Source organism: Stegostoma tigrinum, chromosome 4 (genome assembly GCF_030684315.1).
Source record: "Stegostoma tigrinum isolate sSteTig4 chromosome 4, sSteTig4.hap1, whole genome shotgun sequence".
In the NCBI taxonomy this organism is placed as follows: Eukaryota; Metazoa; Chordata; class Chondrichthyes; order Orectolobiformes; family Stegostomatidae; genus Stegostoma; species Stegostoma tigrinum.
Genome location: NC_081357.1, coordinates 27,020,132 through 27,037,597, shown reverse-complemented (window position 1 = coordinate 27,037,597; position 17,466 = coordinate 27,020,132). Strand labels below are relative to the sequence as shown.

Genomic DNA, 17,466 nt, shown 5'->3' with positions numbered 1-17,466 from the left:
TTGTTTGTTCCCTGCCCCAATGGGATGCTGTTATTATTTGGTGGCTGACAGACCACACCTATCAGTGACTTTCCTCAATTATTTTCTACCCAAATGGATTCAACGTCATCTTGGATAAAGCAGGGCAAATCCAATCTGGCCACTTACTGCCCTAGTCAACTCAAAATAAAAAAAGTAGTAAATGGGAAGTTTCAGTATTATCAGTCAGTACTTGTTCAACAATAGCTTGCCGATTCCCAGTTTGGGGGTCTACTAGGGCCACTCCGACCCTGCTATCATTACAGCCTTGGTTCACATAAGCAATCAACACAAGAACTGAATTCCAAGGGACATTAGTGAGAAGCCTGGCATCAAGGAGTCCTCGCAAAACAGAAACTCTGCTGGTAGGGTAATGGCACACAAGATGTTTGCAGTTGGTCAGTGATCTTGAGCCCCTCAGCTAGTATTTTAGGCCCAACAATCTTCAGTTGGTTCAATGGACATTCCCCACATGAAGTGGAAGTGTGCAGATGACTGCAGTGTTCATTAACATTTGCAACTTAGATTCTGAAGCAGTCCATGTTCAAGTACTTAAGGATCTGGACAGTATCAGGCTGGGGCTGGCAAGTAGCAAACACTTGTCACATGAATGCCAGGCATGACCATCACCAATAAGAAAATCTAATCACAAACCCTTGGAAATTCAGTGATGGTAACAGTGTTCTAACTAGTAACCTGGGGATTACTTTTGAACAGAAAAAGACTAGGCTCACAATATAATGAGGTTCCAAAAGCAGGTCAGAGGCTAGAAATACGAGGCAATTAATTCTCCATCTGACTCCAAACCATGGACACTTGGGATGGAAGGCTGCACATCTTCAGGGAAGCAGGAAGACCAAAACCATCACAATAAACTGATACCAGTCAAGCAGGTTGCTTTATTGTATCACACCCATCTCCACTACTTTTTTTTTGGGGGGGGGGGGAAGAAGGGCAGATGGAGGTGTGGTTTGAGAGAAAGCAAGCTGTTGAAGTTGCAGAGTAGCAGGGAAGGTCATATTTGCAGACAGAAAAGCAATTTTGCAAAGTGGTTGGTGATAATGGGAACTGCAGATGCTAGAAAATCCAAGATAATAAAGTGCGAGGCTGGATGAACACAGCAGGCCCAGCAGCATCTCAGGAGCACAAAAGCTGACCCTTCAGAGTGGGGAATGGGGTGAGGGATCTGGAATAAATAGCGAGAGAGGGGGAGGCAGACTCAAGATGGAGAGAAATGATGATAGGTGGATAGGAGAGCATAGGTGGGGAGGTAGGGAGGGGATAGGTCAGTCCAGGAAAGACGGACAGGTCAAGGAGGTGGGATGAGGTTAGTAGCTAGGAGATGGAGGTGCAGCTTAGGATGGGAGGAAGGGATGGGTGAGGGGAAGAGAGGGAAGCAGAGACAGGTTGGACTGGTTTTGGGATGCAGTGGGGGAAGGGGAAGAGCTGGGCTGGTTTTGGCATGCAGTGGGGAAAGGGGAGATTTTGAAGCTGGTGAAGTCCACATTGATACCATTGGGCTGCAGGGTTCCCAAGTGGAATATGAGTTGCTGTTCCTGCAACCTTCGGGTGGCACCATTGTGGCACTGCAGGAGGCCCATGATGGACATGTCATCTAAAGAATGGGAGGGGGAGTGGAAATGGTTTGCGACTGGGAGGTGCAGTTCTTTATTGCAAACCAGCGGAGGTGTTCTGCAAAGCAGTCCCCAAGCCTCCGCTTGGTTTCCCCGATGTAGAGGAGGCCACACTGGGTACAATGGATGCAGTATACCACATTGGCAAGATGTGCAGGTGAACGTCTGCTTAATGTGGAAAGTCATCTTGGGGCCTGGGATAGGGGTGAGGGAGGTGGTGTGGGGGTAAGTGTAGCATTTCCTACAGTTGCAGGGGAAGGTGCTGGGTGTGGCAGGCAGTGTGGAGCAAACAAGGGAGTCACAGAGAGAGCCGTCTCTTCGGAAAGCAGACGAGGGTGGGGATGAAAAAATGTCTTGGGTGGTGGGGTCAGATTGTAGATGGCGGAAGTGTCGGAGGATGATGCGTTGTATCCAGAGGTTGGTGGGGTGATGAGAGAGAACGAGGGGAATCCTCTTTGGTGGTTGTGGCAGGGGCGGGGTGAGAGGGATGTGTTGCGGGAAACGCAGTCAAGGGCATTCTTGACCACTGTGGAGGGGGGGGGGGGGGGGTGGGGGGGGGGAGTGTTGCAGTCCTTGAACTTGGGCATCTGGGATGTGCGGCAGTGGAATGCCTCATCGTGGGAGCAGATGCGGCAGAGGCGGAGGAATTGGGAATAGGGGGATGTAATTTTTGCAGGAGGGTGGGTGGGAGGAGGTGTATTCTAGGTAGCTGTGGGAGTCGGTGGGCTTGAAATGGACAGTTGCAAGCTGGTTGCCTGAGATGGAGACAGAGGTCCAGGAAGGTGAGGGATGTGCTGGAGATGGCCCAGGTGAACTGAAGGTTGGGGTGGAAGGTGTTGGTGAAGTGGATGAACTGTTTGAGCTCCTCTGGGGAGCAAGAGGTGGCGCCGATACAGTCAATGTAACGGAGGAAGAGGTGGGGTTTGGGGCCTGTGTAGGTGCAGAAGAGGGACTGTTCCACGTAACCTACAAAGAGGCAGGCATAGCTGGGGCCCATGGCCACCCCCTTTGTCTGTAGGAAGTGGGAGGAATCGAAAGGGAAGTTTGAGGGTCAGGACAAGTTCGGCTAGGCGGATGAGGGTGTCAGTGGAGGGGGACTGGTCAGGTCTGTGGGACAGGAAGAAGCGGAGGGCCTAGAGGCCATCTGCATGCAGAACACAGGTGTATAAGGACTGGACATCCATGGTGAAAATGAGGTGTTGGGGGCCAGGGAATTGGAAGTCCTGGAGGAGGTGGAGGGAGTGGGTGGTGTCATGGACGTAGGTAGGTAGTTCCTGGACCAAAGGGGAGAAAGTGGAGACCTGATAGGTGAAGATGAGTTCAGTGGGGCAGGAACAGGCTGAGACAATGGGTCGACCAGGGCAGGCAGGTTTGTGGATTTTGGGAAGGAGAAGGAAACAGGCCGTGCGGGGTTGGGGAAACAATGAGGTTGGTGGCTGTGGGTGGGAGGTCTCCTGAGGTCATGAATGGTGTTGGAGATGATGGTTTGGTGCTCAGGGGTGGGGTCATGATCAAGGGGGCAGTAGGTGGTGGTGTCAGAGAATTGGCGTTTGGCCTCGGCGATGTAGAGGTCAGTGCGCCATACTACCACTGTGCCACCCTTGTCTGCGGGTTTGATGGTGAGGTTGGGGTTGGAGCGGAGGGCTGCCCGTTCTGCGGCGGAGAGGTTGAAGTGGGAGAGAGAGGGGTGGAGGGGTTGAGACGGTTAATGTCTCAACCTGTTCTTCCTCTCACCCATCCCTTCCTCCCACCCCAAGCCGCACCTCCATTTATCTACTAACCGCATCCTACCTTCTTGACCTGTCCGTCTTCCCTGGACTGACCCATCCCCTCCCTACCTATACTCTCCTCTCCACCTTTGGTCCACCTCCCCCTCTCCCTGTTTATTCTAGAACCCTCACCCAATCCCCCTCTGATGAAGGGTCTAGGCCTGAAACGTCAGCTTTTGTGCTCTTGAGATGCTTCTGGGCCTGTGTTCATCCAGCCTCATTATCATCTTTGCAAAGTGGTTGCCTTGATTGCACTTTGGCCTCAAAACGTAGAGCAGCTCAACTCTGCAATCTTCTGCAGTCAAAGTGAATCCAATTACACCCCTTTATAGTAAGCCCAGTACGTGTAGAAAGACATTTGCATCCAGCAAGTTATTAGTCCATGTTGCTGACAAGCAGCAATAAACTATTGTACTGCTGGCAATTTGCTTACACTAACTGAAGTCACTGATTTTAAAGCAGGTAGTGTAGTCTTTACAGCAAGTTCAGTGTACCTAACAATTGTTATAGCACAGGTTCAACTTGGTATCTACCCAACTGAAAGACTGTTAGAACTGACATCTAAGTCAAGTTAGTCTCCCTAACCCTGTATTCGAGGTAGCACTCAACCCTCAAATTGCTGTAATTTTTCTGAGGACTAGATGGTTTTAGCATAGGCAATTTATTAATTCAATTGCTTTAGCTATGTTAACAGCAAGGCAATCCAACATCCATTACTTAAACCCCCAACTGCTTGAAACCTCACCCCCAGACAATTGAGTTAAGTCAGTGATATGCAAATGGTCAATTGACAAGCAGTCTCCAATAATCTGAGGATATGGCATTTTATCTTGCTTTGTTTCTGGAAAAAAATTTCTAGTCAGTCAATACCAACACCGCCCCCTATCATTCAAGGAATATTCCTTTAATACTATTTGGATTCAGAACTTCCAAATAAAGTCAATGGGATAATTGGACACCTGCTTACCTTCAAATTTGCACAATCCCGAAGCTGTGCAGCATAGGCTTTTATTCTCTAACTCCCATGGCACCAACGTCCAAGTCCCTGGTGACATGCACACATCTGCATAATGCCTTTCTGGAATCAGACCAGTGTAGTATTTTGAACAATTATACTTCAAACTCAGGTTCAGTTCTTGTTGAAAACCCCATGCTGCTACTCACAATGCAAAGGTCACATTCAGCTCAACTCCAAACCAAAAAAGTGCTAGCAGTCACGATGACCTGCTACAACAGGTGACTGGGCAAGTGTAGAGCAGTTATTCCATTTCAACATCTGATCAGTAACTGGATTAAGAAATTGGTCTGATATGGTTCATGTCTAACAGTACACAAAAACCTGAATTTAAGTAATTATGTAATTTTGCTACATTCCATATGGTGCAAACCAGAACACTTCATTTCAAGTGTTAAAAAAGTGTGACAATCAGAATTTCTGTCAATTTAACAAAGAACCTGTTCTGCAGTGAAAGTTCAGCCAACATTTATTCAGTTTGAATGATACAAAATATTCTGGGTGGCTTTGGGTCTGGCATACAGGTCATTAGATACAGTTGCCATTGATCTTAATGATTCTTCTGGAGATGTTTCCTGCCTCAACTACCCTCCCATGCACTATTCCAGATTCTCACCACTGTCCACATGAACAAAATTCTTCAAGTGTCCAGAAACCTCCTGCCCTATACCCCTGATTAATGAGCCTTGAACTAAAGATCAAACTTTTTTCCACCCAGCACAAGCCCCCATGCTTAGATTTCTGCACCAAAAAGATAACTCAGACTGTATTTAGTTCCTCATAGCTACAGTGCTCCAACCTAGGAAATACCCTAGTGAATCCCTATGCAATCATTCTTCCTCGTGTGGCAATCAGAACTGTACACTGTTGAGCTGTTGCCTAACCAAAGTTTTGTTCATCTCCCTGTTCGAGATGAACAAAAGCGCCCTGTATGCTGCCTTAACCACTACTTCACACAGAAGTCTAAAAATCCCCAAAGCTATCAGCACATATGAAAGCAGACCAGGATTCTGTGTGCCAGGGTAAGTTTTGCTTATTCACAGGGACACTGGCTGGTCAACACTGGCTGTCCATACATGCCAGAAGATGGTGAGGTGCCACCTTGAACCACTGCAGTCCACATACCATTAGGCTAATGCACAATGCCCTTAGAGGGAATTCCAGGATTTTGACCTAGCCAAGAAATGGCAATATGCACAAGTCAGGCTGGTGAGTGGCTTGGAGGGGAGTTTGCAGGTATAGTACCTTGGTATTTGCTGCCCTTGTCCTTCTAGCTTTAAGAGGTCACAGGTCTGAAGGGTGCAAATTTGGGCTAAAAGATGACAGGCAGACCACAGCTACTCACTGCCAGGGCAGATAGAACAGATATGGTGCCAATTAAAGTAGGGCCTGCCCTACGTAGTGTATGTGCTGCTGGTGGTACACCCATCCAAACAAGTTATCACTACTTGATCATACTTTAGATGTGCGCCTTGCCCATGGTGGTGAGTCCCATGCCACATTATTGCTAGCTTCTGACTTGCTAATGATGCCATTCTGGTCTGTGGAGTTGAGTTATGGAAAGTGGTAGCACATGTTGAGTCGGGGGGTGTGGGGGGGGGGGGGGGGGGGGGATGTCATATCAGAGACTCAGTTGAGAGGGGTATGCCAAGATTCTTATTGGAGACAGTCACTGCCTGTTATGTGGGACAAATGTAGCTTACTGGTTAGCTCAATGCTGGACACTGTCCAGATCTTTTTGCATCTGAACACAGCCGGCTTCAAATTTGAAGTCACGAATGGTGCTCACTATTGTGCAGTGAACATCCCCAATTCTAACTTTGGGGGAAGGTCACTGAAGCAGTTGAAAGTGGTTAGGACACTACCCTTAGGAACTCCTGCAGAAACTAACCATCACAATACATCTTAGACCAGATAACTCTGCAAATAAGAGTTGGACACCACCCCCCACATTGCTTTAGCTAGAGTGAGGAGAGAGAGTCACATACTTAAGATTAAGTAGCATCTGGATGAGTACTTAAAGTGCCAGGACATTGGAGACAATGGAGGAAGGGCAGATAAATGAGCTTGACAGTGTGGTGTTTACTGGATGGCAGAGTCAGACCCTATAGCCCATGTATCCCCCTACCTCATGCAAGAGTCATTTGTTTTAACTGTCATTTCTCCCCATATCCAAGTGGAACCACATTCTTCTCCATTATTTAGCACCTATGGCCAGAGTGTTGTTCAAAACATTGATCACAGCCAGTTTTCCTGCCAAATCTCCTACAGCAGCCTGAAGGTAGAACTCATCCAGCACCAGAGATTTCCAAAGAAGGATCTTGACCCAAAACATCAGCTTTCCTACTCCTGATGCTGCCTGGTCTGCTGTGTTCCTCCAGCTGCACACTGTCAGCAGCAGTCAAATCTTACTATCAGCACCAGAGATCTGTCTGCTTTTAAGACTAGCAAAGTTGAATACCCCACTATGTTAACCTGCTCATCCCCCATTCCCAAATTCTGGATCTACATATTCAGTGATAACAGGCTGTCAGTGCTTGGTACACACCCTAGTGGGCCTTACTTTTTCCATGGTTCTCCCCCTGCCCCTGCCTTATACATGCAACTCAATTTTAACTGCCTGCATTTCATCACACCAATTTGCTGAATGGCAAGACTGTTTCCCCACATTTCATGCTCCAGTCAGACCTGATTTGCTTGTGTTCTGGCTAAGAACCCATCTTTCCACTAAGTGCAGGCATTTATGCTTTTCTAGACACAAGAAGCTTTGTAATCTAAGAACACTCAACTTGCCTACAAAATGACGACTAGGGCAAAATCTCATCTGATCAATTAGTTGCCCCCCAAGTGACATGAAGAAAGTGTCCAAGTATTCAACAATAAGTCAGCTGTTTCCAACATTTTAGTTTCCAATGGAGCCACATGACTCCTGAACTCAGCTGTGGTAGGAAGGCAGTGTCCCAAATGCAATGGATAAATAAGTACACTTCAAGTGCAGGCAGCATCTGACAGTATCAAAAGAACAGCAAGATTGGATCAGAATCAGAGGCAGAAGCAAACACTAGTGCTGTAGAACAAAGTCATAACTGTTGCAAGAGGAAGAATGGCCTCCACTACCCCAGCTGATCTGTCCCAGGACATGACAATATTCCTCAGCCTCTTCAACGAACTTCCTACAAAGGAGGATGTATACTCATCTTTGTATGATTTTCAGGACCATGAATCCCCTATTGAAGGGGTCTACATGCAGCAAGATACAGCATTCAAGAGTGATGAAATATCCTCATTGCTTGGAAAGTGCAGTTCTAACAGAAGAAACTTCACTAAGAAAATAGCCCACTTGATTGCTAAAAATGGATAGGGTGCTAATGTTTCATTCTACTGTTCTTGCAGTGAAAAGGAGAGAATACATTATACCAGCTGTCACCTTGCAAACTCAATACCTAGGAGGTGGGTAATCAATGCAAGCTCCCCTCCAAGCAAACCTAGTTTACTTATACAGGAAGAGCTAGAGACAATTTGTACTCTGGAAATAGTCACCAAAGGGTAATAACCAGGTTTATGATTTTGGCAGTCTGAACCAAAGTAGGATTGCAGCATTTTAAACACTCATGGAACCCAGATTCTAGTCTTCAGGTTACTCAATGCCACACCAAATCCAGCCTTGACATCAAGGCTGTCACACCCATCTCATCTAGAATTCTGCTCTTTAGCCCATGTTTGAACCAAGGTCTAGAGCAGGATGGCGTGGCAGAGCCCAAACTGGGCACTGAACAAGTGGTGCCTCATTACTGTTGAGGACACCTATCACTTTACTGATGAGATCAGAGTACACTGATGCAACAGTAATTAGCTGGCTCAGGATTTGTCTTCCTTTGTGTGTAGGACATAGCTGAGCAGTTTTTCCTCACTTGTCAGATAGATGTCAGTGTTGTAACTGCACTGGAGCAGCTTGGCTAGGGGAATGGCAAGTACTGGAACACAAATATTCAGTACTAATGCCAGAATGTTGGTAGAGCCCACAGCCTTTGAGGCAGTGTCTCCAACTGTACCACATGGACAGAATCAAATTGGTTCAAAGCTGGTAGCTAATGCTGGGAACCACTGGAGAAGGCTGAGATGGAAATTCCACTTGGCAATTCCAGGTGAAGATTGCTTGAAAATTTCAGGCCTATTTTTCCCCCTCTGATGTGCTGGACTCTATCATTGAAGGGGGTTTTGGAGCCAGCTCTTCCACTGAATGCTTAATTGCCCACCATTCACAACCAGATGTGTCTGGACTGCAGAGCTTAGATCTGTTCTGTTGGTTGGGAGATTGCTTATGCTATTTAAGCATAACAGCAGACTTGTTTTGTGGCTTCAAGTTGACACCTCTTCAGGTATGCCCAGTGCTGCTCCTGGCATGCCCTCCTGCACTCTGAACCACAGAGGATCCCATGGCTTGATGATGGTTGAGTGGGGAATGCTGGGGCATGAGATTACAGATTGCATTGGAGTTCAAGTTTGCTATTAATGGTGTACGGCACCTCATGGATGAGAAGTCTGGAGATACATCTGCTTAAGTTTGTCCTATTTTAGTGATAATGTACATGGATGAAAATTCTCAGGGAAAGCAGGACTTTTGCCAAGGACAGGGTGCTGATCATTTACCAATACCATCATGGTCCGAATCCTCTGCAATTGAGAAATTAACAATTCGGTCATGGTCTTTCCTTTTGTTGGTTCCCTCACCAGCTACTAGACTGGGTCTGCAGCAGTTATGCCCTTTAGAGCCTGACCAGCTTATCAGTACTCCTGCTGCCAAGCTATGTGGGGAGGGAAAAACAAATTCCCTAGTCTGTGTACACTGCACCCTTGCCATCCAGTGCTTCAACATGGAATACAATGCCTCAGCTGAAGGAAGAGACAGTACATGGTAATCATCAGGGATGCTTCTGGCTTTGTTTAACCAGAAACCACAAGACTTCATGGGGTCCAGAGTCAATGTTGACTCCCAGGGCAACTCCCTTCAGACCATACACCACCTCTGCTATCAATCCTGAGTGTGACGAGACATATCCAGTATTGTATCTAGAACATTGTAAGGTATGATTCAGAATGTATGACTGTCAGGCTGTTGCTTGATTAGTCTGAGATCTTTCCCTTAATTTTGACACTAACCCTCAGATGTTAGTCATAAGGGCTTTGCAGGGTTGACAGGGCTATTGCTGTATTGTCTCTTCTGGGGCTCCAGAAGACACTAGGTGATCTGTCCCAATTAGAGTGTTTAACAACTGGTACTATTAAGTGGCTTGCTAGGACAATTGAGTCAAACATATTGTGACTGGAGTCACATGTAGGCCAGATCAAGTGAAGATGGCCAATTTCCTTCTGGAGGAAACTTGTGAACCAGATGTGTTTCCCTGAATTGACATTAGTAGGTTCTTTATTCTAGGCTTTTTATTGAATTCAAAATTCCACCATCTGCCATGGGATTCAAATCTGGGTTCCCTGAACATTAGCTGTGCTTCTGGATTACTGGTAGTAATAATACACTAGACTATTAGGACAGTACAGAGTTAATATTGGAAGTATTAACAACTTTAACTTTGCAATTAATGACTGCTGCCAAACAAACAGTAGACAAGGGTTTAAGTGAAGACTCCATATTTAAGTTGAGAGTTATTCCAGTTTGCAGATTTGAAATTGTTACATTGAATTGCCTGTTAATGTTGCCTTACAGCAATCCAAGATTTTGCATGTACCCAAAGTCTTAACTATTCTTGAACTAAACTCATTTCAAGAGGTGATGGATCCATCAACAAAATGGATAAAGGAAATTTTCTTGAATGCTGAAACTGGATCCGAGTCAACATGTCTGCAGCCCAAAGATGGTTAAATATTTGAATAGCCTTACATTCCATATGCCAACATTGAGATGGTGCCTGCATTTCTAGACACCACACTGACCCCGGGGGGGGGGGGGGGGGGGGGGGGGGGGGGGGGAAGATCAATAAAACCAACTCCATTAGGACAGCAACTGCACAGTTAAGTGGAAACAAACTTCCCCATAACTACTTGACATTGGAACCCTAACTGAGAAATCCCCAAACATGCATTTAGACTTATGAAAAACAACATTGGAGACAGCAAGTCAGGTAGCTTCTATGGAAGAGAAAACAAGTTAAAATTTTGAATCCAATGACTTCAGAATACAGATAATCCCAGACATGCTAAGCTCCCCCTCTGCAATTAGATTTCCAACTTCTACAGCAGTTTGCTTTTATGATCGTGGGTTGATTTTTCCTTGGGTCCCTAGACATGGAGGGATGTGCAGAAAGAACAGCAGCTTAGGTATTAAGGGAAGAGAACCTGGGGTATGTTTGTCTGTCATTCAACTTCCATTCTGACAGCCATCTGCTGCTTGTGACCAGAGGTGCCATGTACGATCATAATTTCAATTTGCACAAACTCAGGAACAGAATTGGCAATCTGCATTTTAAGATTACTTCCTGTGTTGAGGCATCAGTACTACTGAAATTTTGCCTGAGGCAGTCACCACAAGCTGTACATCAGTTTGCTGTTAACTTGCTTGAGCAAGTTCTACTGAAGTGTACACAAAACATTTGACTTTTTAAACTGACCTAGTCTACAACAAGTTTTACTTACTCAGACTTACCAATGCACTGAGCTGCTACATTTGAAATTAAAAGTCAGATGACTAATTGATGTCAAGATTCTGGGGGAGGGGTCAATCTCAACCTAATCTCCAGCAAGTTATATAACTACCACAAACAGGCAGTGAACTCTTACTGAGAGTAGCCACCACATTGATGCCATAAATCAATTCAACTAGCAAATGCATGGGGCAATTTAACTTGGGCACAGTATTGCCATAATGCAGTTCTGTTACAATGGAAATGCTGCCGACTTCTAGAGCAGATTTCAAACCACGTTCACTGCCAGGACGCAACTACATTGTATCAGTGATAATGGATTCTCCAGCATCTGCAGTTCCCAAGATAATGAAACGTGAGGCTGGATGAACAGCAGGCCCAGTAGCATCTCAGGAGCACAAAAGCTGACATTTCGGGCCTAGACCCATCAGAGAGAGGGGGAGCAGACCAAAGATGGAGAGAAAAGAAGATAGGTGGAGAGGAGAGTTTAGGTGGGGAGGTAGGGAGGGGATAGGTCAGTCCAGGGAAGACGGACAGGTCAAGGAGGCAGGATGAGGTTAGTAGGTAGGAGATAGAGGTGTGGCTTGGGGTGGGAGGAAGGGATGGGAGAGAGGAAGAACAGGTTAGGGAGGCAGAGACAGGTTGGACTGGTTTTGGGATGCAGTGGGTGGAGGGGAAGAGCTGGGCCGGTTATGTGGTGCAGTGGGGGGAGAGGACAAACTGGGCCAGTTTTGGGATGCGGTGGGGGAAGGGGAGATTTTGAAGCTGGTCAAGTCCACATTGATACTGTATGACTGTATCAGCGCCACCTCTTGCTCCCCAGAGGAGCTCGAACAGTTCATCCACTTCACCAAACACCTTCCACCCCAACCTTCAGTTCACCTGGGCCATCTCCAGCACCTCACCTTCCTGGATCTCTGTCTCCATCTCAGGCAACCAGCTTGTAACTGATGTCCATTTCAAGCCCACTGACTCCCACAGCTACCTAGAATACACCTCCTCCCACTCACCCTCCTGCAAAAATTACATCCCCTATTCCCAATTCCTCCACCACATCTGCTCCCACGATGAGGCATTCCACTCCCGCACATCCCAGATGTCCAAGTTTTTCAAGGACCGCAACGCAACACACCCCCCCCCCCCCGCCCACACACACAGAGGCGGAGAACACCCTTGACCGCATCTCCCATAACACATCCCTCACAACCCACCCCTGCCACAACCGCCCAAAAAGGATCCCCCTCGTTCTCACACACCACCCCACCAACCTCCAGATACAACGCATCATCCTCCAATGCTGCCACCATCTACAATCCGACCCCACCACCCAAGACATTTTTCCATCCCCTCCCCTGTCTGCTTTCCGGAAAGACCACTCTCTCCGTGACTCCCTTGTTCACTCCACACTGCCCTCCAACCCCACCACACCCGGCACCTTCCCCTGCAACCGCAGGAAATGCTACACTTGTCCCCACACCTCCTCCCTCACCCTTATCCCAGGCCCCAAGATGACTTTCCATATTAAGCAGAGGTTCACCTGCACATCTGCTAATGTGGTATACTGCATCCACTGTACCCGGTGTGGCTTCCTCTACACTGGGGAAACCAAGTGGAGCCTTGGGGACCGCTTTGTAGAACACCTCTGCTCAGTTTGCAACAAACAACTGCATCTCCCAGTCGCAAACCATTTCCACTCCCCCTCCCATTCTTTAGATGGCATGTCCATCATGGGCCTCCTGCAGTGCCACAATGATGCCACCCAAAGGTTGCAGGAACAGCAACTCATATTCCGCTTGGGAACCCTGCAGCCCAATGGTATCAATGTGGACTTCACCAGCTTCAAGATCTCCCCTTCCCCCACCGCATCCCAAAACCAGCCCAGTTCATCCCCTCCACCCACTGCATCGCAAAACCAGTCCAACCTGTCTCTGCCTCCCTAACCTGTTCTTCCTCTCACCCATCCCCTCCTCCCACCCCAAGCCACACCTCCATCTCCTACCTACTAATCTCATCCCACCTCCTTGACCTGTCTGTCTTCCCTGGACTGACCTATCCCCTCCCCACCTATCTTCTTTTCTCTCCATCTTCGGTCCACATCCACCTCCCCCTCCCCATTCCAGAACCCTCACCCCATCCCCCTCTCTGATGAAGGGTCTAGGCCTGAAACGTTAGCCTTTGTGCTCCTGAGATGCTGCTGGGCCTGCTGCATTCATCCAGCCTCATTTCGTTATCTTGCAACTACATTGTCATCATCACCTGCCCAATTCATCAATTGTGGGTGAAAATTTTCACCACTCAACTCAAGAAAAACAACTGCTGGATTTCGTGACTCTGCAATAAAATTTTTCTTTGCGTAAGTAGGCTAAGATTAAATTTTCAATGTCAGCCACTTAATAGCTTCATGAGGAGCAGGAATGTGCAGTTGAGATCAGAGATAATGGGAATTGCAGATGCTCCTAGGCCTTCTATGTGCAGTTGAGACTTGCACACTACTGCCAAATTCCAAACAAGTTCTCCCACTTCAATTTCTAAAACCAATAGGACAAAAGGGAACCATCTGTCAAGTTGAAATTTCATCCAATGCTCTGCAGTTAAATTGATGTTTTTTTGAAAGTGGCCAAGATGCATTGCTTTGAGATATTATACTGACATTCACTCCATGACCTGAAAACAGCTGTTGATACAGTAAAAGCTATGGCCGTGAATCTAGCTCTAGTATTAAGATCGGACTGAAAAGTTGTCATGCCCCAGCCAGGTGTTCCAGTCAAGCCATTGCAATATCTACTTGAGGAAAATGTCAATGTTTAGAAAAGGTTCTCAACCCAGAACAAAAGTAGAGTATATGGAAAGAGCAGATGCTGGAGCATTCGAAATAAAGTGTAGAGCTGGATGAGCACAGCAGCCAAGCAACATCTTGGGAGCTCCTAAGATGCTGTTTGGCCTGCTATGTTCATCCAGCTCTACACTTGTCCTAGAAGGAAAGCATTTGACCTACAGCCTACTCTGAAGGGGAGTTGACCACAATCCTTTTCCCCATCTGCCTTCAAATCCTCAGGAACCATCAAGTTTTTCACCATCTCTAACTCCAGCAAAATCAAGCCCAGCCATTCCTTACATGGATACAGACTGAGGTGTAGAAGTGACCCATTGCTACCCTCCAAAACAAGGTGCTAATGAACCTCATTTTGTAAGCTGCAGACTCAATTACCACTCCTATAATCAAAGGATAGGTTCAGTAGACAGTTAAGACAGATCCATGTTTCAGCAAGTACATTTAATATGACTGCACACAAAGTTTGAAAAATTAACAAGCCTATCAAGTAAAGCAGCATGAAGAAAAAGCTTGTAATTAAGAAAGATGACAGCACTAGCCTACAAATTTCCACAAAACGACAAACAGATATTGGAACCAATGACCAATTTACTTTCAGGGACCAAGTGTTAGCAAGTGGAAGTTGCTGGCAAAACTCAGCCTTTTGGAGCATCTATAGGAATAAAACACGTCAAACTGCAAGTCCACTGACTCTGCTCTGTTAGTAGCCAAGAGATGCAGTATTTATGCTGAAGACATTTGAAGGGCAGAGAAGGCTGGAGACAGCACAGCAAAGAGGGGGGAAGAAACAAGATAATAAGTGGAGACCAGGAAGATGTGAAGGGGTAAAGAGGTTATGAATTGCAGGCCAGACAGAACAGTTGGAGACTAAAAGGCAAGGGGTAGGAGAAAATGGGTTACAATGCTAAAAAGCCACACATGTCTAACAGGTCCAGCTGTTGTACAGGGGTGGATTTTAAACAAAGTTGAATCAGGTTCTAAAGACAGTGTTGAGCCTGATGAAAGACTCAGGACCCCCAAGCAGAAATGATTTTTCTTTAATGTTGTGCCGAGGCTTGCGGGAACATTGCAGCATGCCTGTGATAGAAATCTTCTTACAGGATCACTGAAGTGGCAGGCAACTGGAAGATCAGGGTCATTTATGAATTGTGGTGAATGGCAAAACAATCACCCAGTCTGCATTGTCTCTGCAGCGTAGAGGAGAATACCATGTTCAAACTAGTCTAACTGCTGTTCACCAAGTACAGGTAAATCACTGCTCTGATCAGAATTGTCAGTATTTGTGCTGTCTTGAACAAAGGATAAACAGTTATTGCTGATCTACCCTCAGTGAAGGTCAATGTTGTTGTTGACACATTCCATCTCAAAAAAAGGAGACGAGATAACATTTAGCCACTCATTTATACCCTCAACTAAATACTGAAATTGCAATAAAAAAGTTAGCGGTTCTAAGGGTTTGGAACATTCAGTCTGCCCCAATGTTCAATTGGATCATGGCAGGTCCACTCACCATGAATTCACTACAGGCTCTTCAATCCCAAACAAGTAACAAACTGCACAACACTTAATTTACATGCAGCAAATAATCTAGCCAAGCCCTGATTTAAAGTACTGCACACACAAGTACAGAAGGATACAAAAGTTGACCCCTTATCTTTGGCCAAAAATCTAACTTTCCACATCAAGTTTTAAAGTCAACCTGGTTCTCCATCAATAGATCAACGTTGGAGTCTGATTGTCAGCCCCTCAAAAGTAGTACCCATGTGATGGTCAGTGCCTTAAAAATGTAACCTAAAAAGGTAGTCTAAAAATTCTCTTTTTACACAAGTATATATAGAAAACAAATAGTTAAGTTATAGTTAAGCAGTCAAAAATAGTACCCATTAGTAGTACACAGCTAGTTATTTAACTCTTGGAGCTATATTAAGGCAATTTCAAACCAGTCTTGCCCAACAGGTTTATTATCACGTAACCATGGTTGGGTTTTCTTCCTAGAAACCCTGAGGGATACATGGTTTAAAAAGTGAATTATTTTTTTAAACATCTGCTATTGTTCCTCTAGTCTTGTCCAATTACCTCCATCCTTACAAAAGCCAGCTGTTCTCAGAGCTTTAAGGAAATTGCAGTTGTTTGACCCAAGTTCCTCAAAACTGAATACCAAATCCTACTGTGTTTCAGTTACTGTTGAGGGGATTTCCACACTTATTTTACTAAAAAGTATTAACCCTGCCTCATTACACATCAGCAGATTCCAAGTATATGAGATATATAACAGGAACTACAGGTGAAGAATCCAAGTTAAGGTGTAGAGCTGGATGAACACAGCAGGCCAAGCATCAGAAGAGCAGGAAGGCTGACGTTTCAGACCTAGACCCGAAACGTCAGCCTTCCTTCATCTCTGCTGCTTGGCCGGCTGTGTTCATCCAGCTCTACACCTTGTTATCGCCAGCTACATTGAATTCATCTTCACAGCTCTTGAAAATTTGACTACCCCAATCGAAGTTATTATTAAATCTCCATTTTGACATACACATTATCCCTCGTTTCTATCCCACCACAGCCACAATCTAAGGAATTTTATGGACCAGTCCGACCAGCATCATCTTCCTTTATAAGCTTACCGCCACCTGTACAATGAATCTTCCGATCCAAACGCATTCCTTGCTCTTTTATTGCCGACATGTAGCAAGATTAGACTAGTCTAATTAAACTAGAGCACACCAACACCTCACCTTGACCAGATACCAGACGAACCAGTGTTCAGTTTGCTTATTCAACCATTAAGCTGAAAGACGCAGTTACACATGTTCGGCATGCGAAGTGACAAACCAGAGCTCAGATTAGTACTTAATTCATTTCAGATGGCCACTTCCTCTTTTCGAGAGATTGTGTTGGGAAAGAGGGTAACAGTAAAACTCATGGCTTGAGTACCAACAAGTCTGGCCGTTCAGCCAACGTCAGGACACTTGAGACTTAACGAAGTCCCTTAAGGACAGCAGTGAGGAGCTGGGCCGCAGTGGGGAAATACAACCGGACACGCCAAACCCGGGAGGGGAGGAACAGGAGATGTCAAATGAAGTCCACACTCGCCGCCTCCTCCGCTGCCTTAGAGGCGCGACAGCCCCGTCTATTATTACACTGCTAGCAGCCACAGGCCCATCGATACCACCGACACCCGCCCAACATCTGAACAGCTCGGTGGAACAAGGCTAAGGGAGGGTTGACATTGCCGTGCGGTAACGGGGCCCAAACCACCACCACGTCCCCAGCGCTCCTTGTCCAGCCCTCCGCCCCCTCACCTTGATCCGGACTTCGTAGGTGGTGTAACGCTGCCTGCCGACCCCTATCGTCTGCGGGGTGCCCACATCAATCTCCAGGAAGTTGCTGGGTGGCCCGTAGGCGTCATTCAGGTTCTGAGGCTTGGTAAGCAGCCGCCGGGTGTCAGGTACAGCCTCCGCCATCTTCCTTCTTGCTTCCTGACGGCGCCCCTGACCTGCCCTGTTATCACTAACCAGCTGACGGCGTGGCGCGTGCTGTATCC

The 17,466-nt window shown here is 46.4% G+C and overlaps 1 protein-coding gene across 2 annotated transcripts in view; it reads right to left on the bottom strand.

Annotated features, from left to right (window-relative positions):
• snx3 (sorting nexin 3) overlaps positions 1 to 17,435 on the bottom strand; it is a 31,847-nt gene extending 14,412 nt beyond the window's left edge. Inside the window, exon 1 of one of the 2 annotated variants that reach the window (XM_059645237.1) lies at positions 17,225 to 17,435. In XM_059645237.1, the coding sequence (XP_059501220.1) occupies positions 17,225 to 17,386 (162 nt within the window). In that variant the 5' untranslated portion in view covers positions 17,387 to 17,435. The remainder of the gene's footprint in view (positions 1 to 17,224) is intronic. The other variant, XM_048530234.2, reaches the window with a different exon arrangement.
• Positions 17,436 to 17,466: the final 31 nt, after the last annotated feature.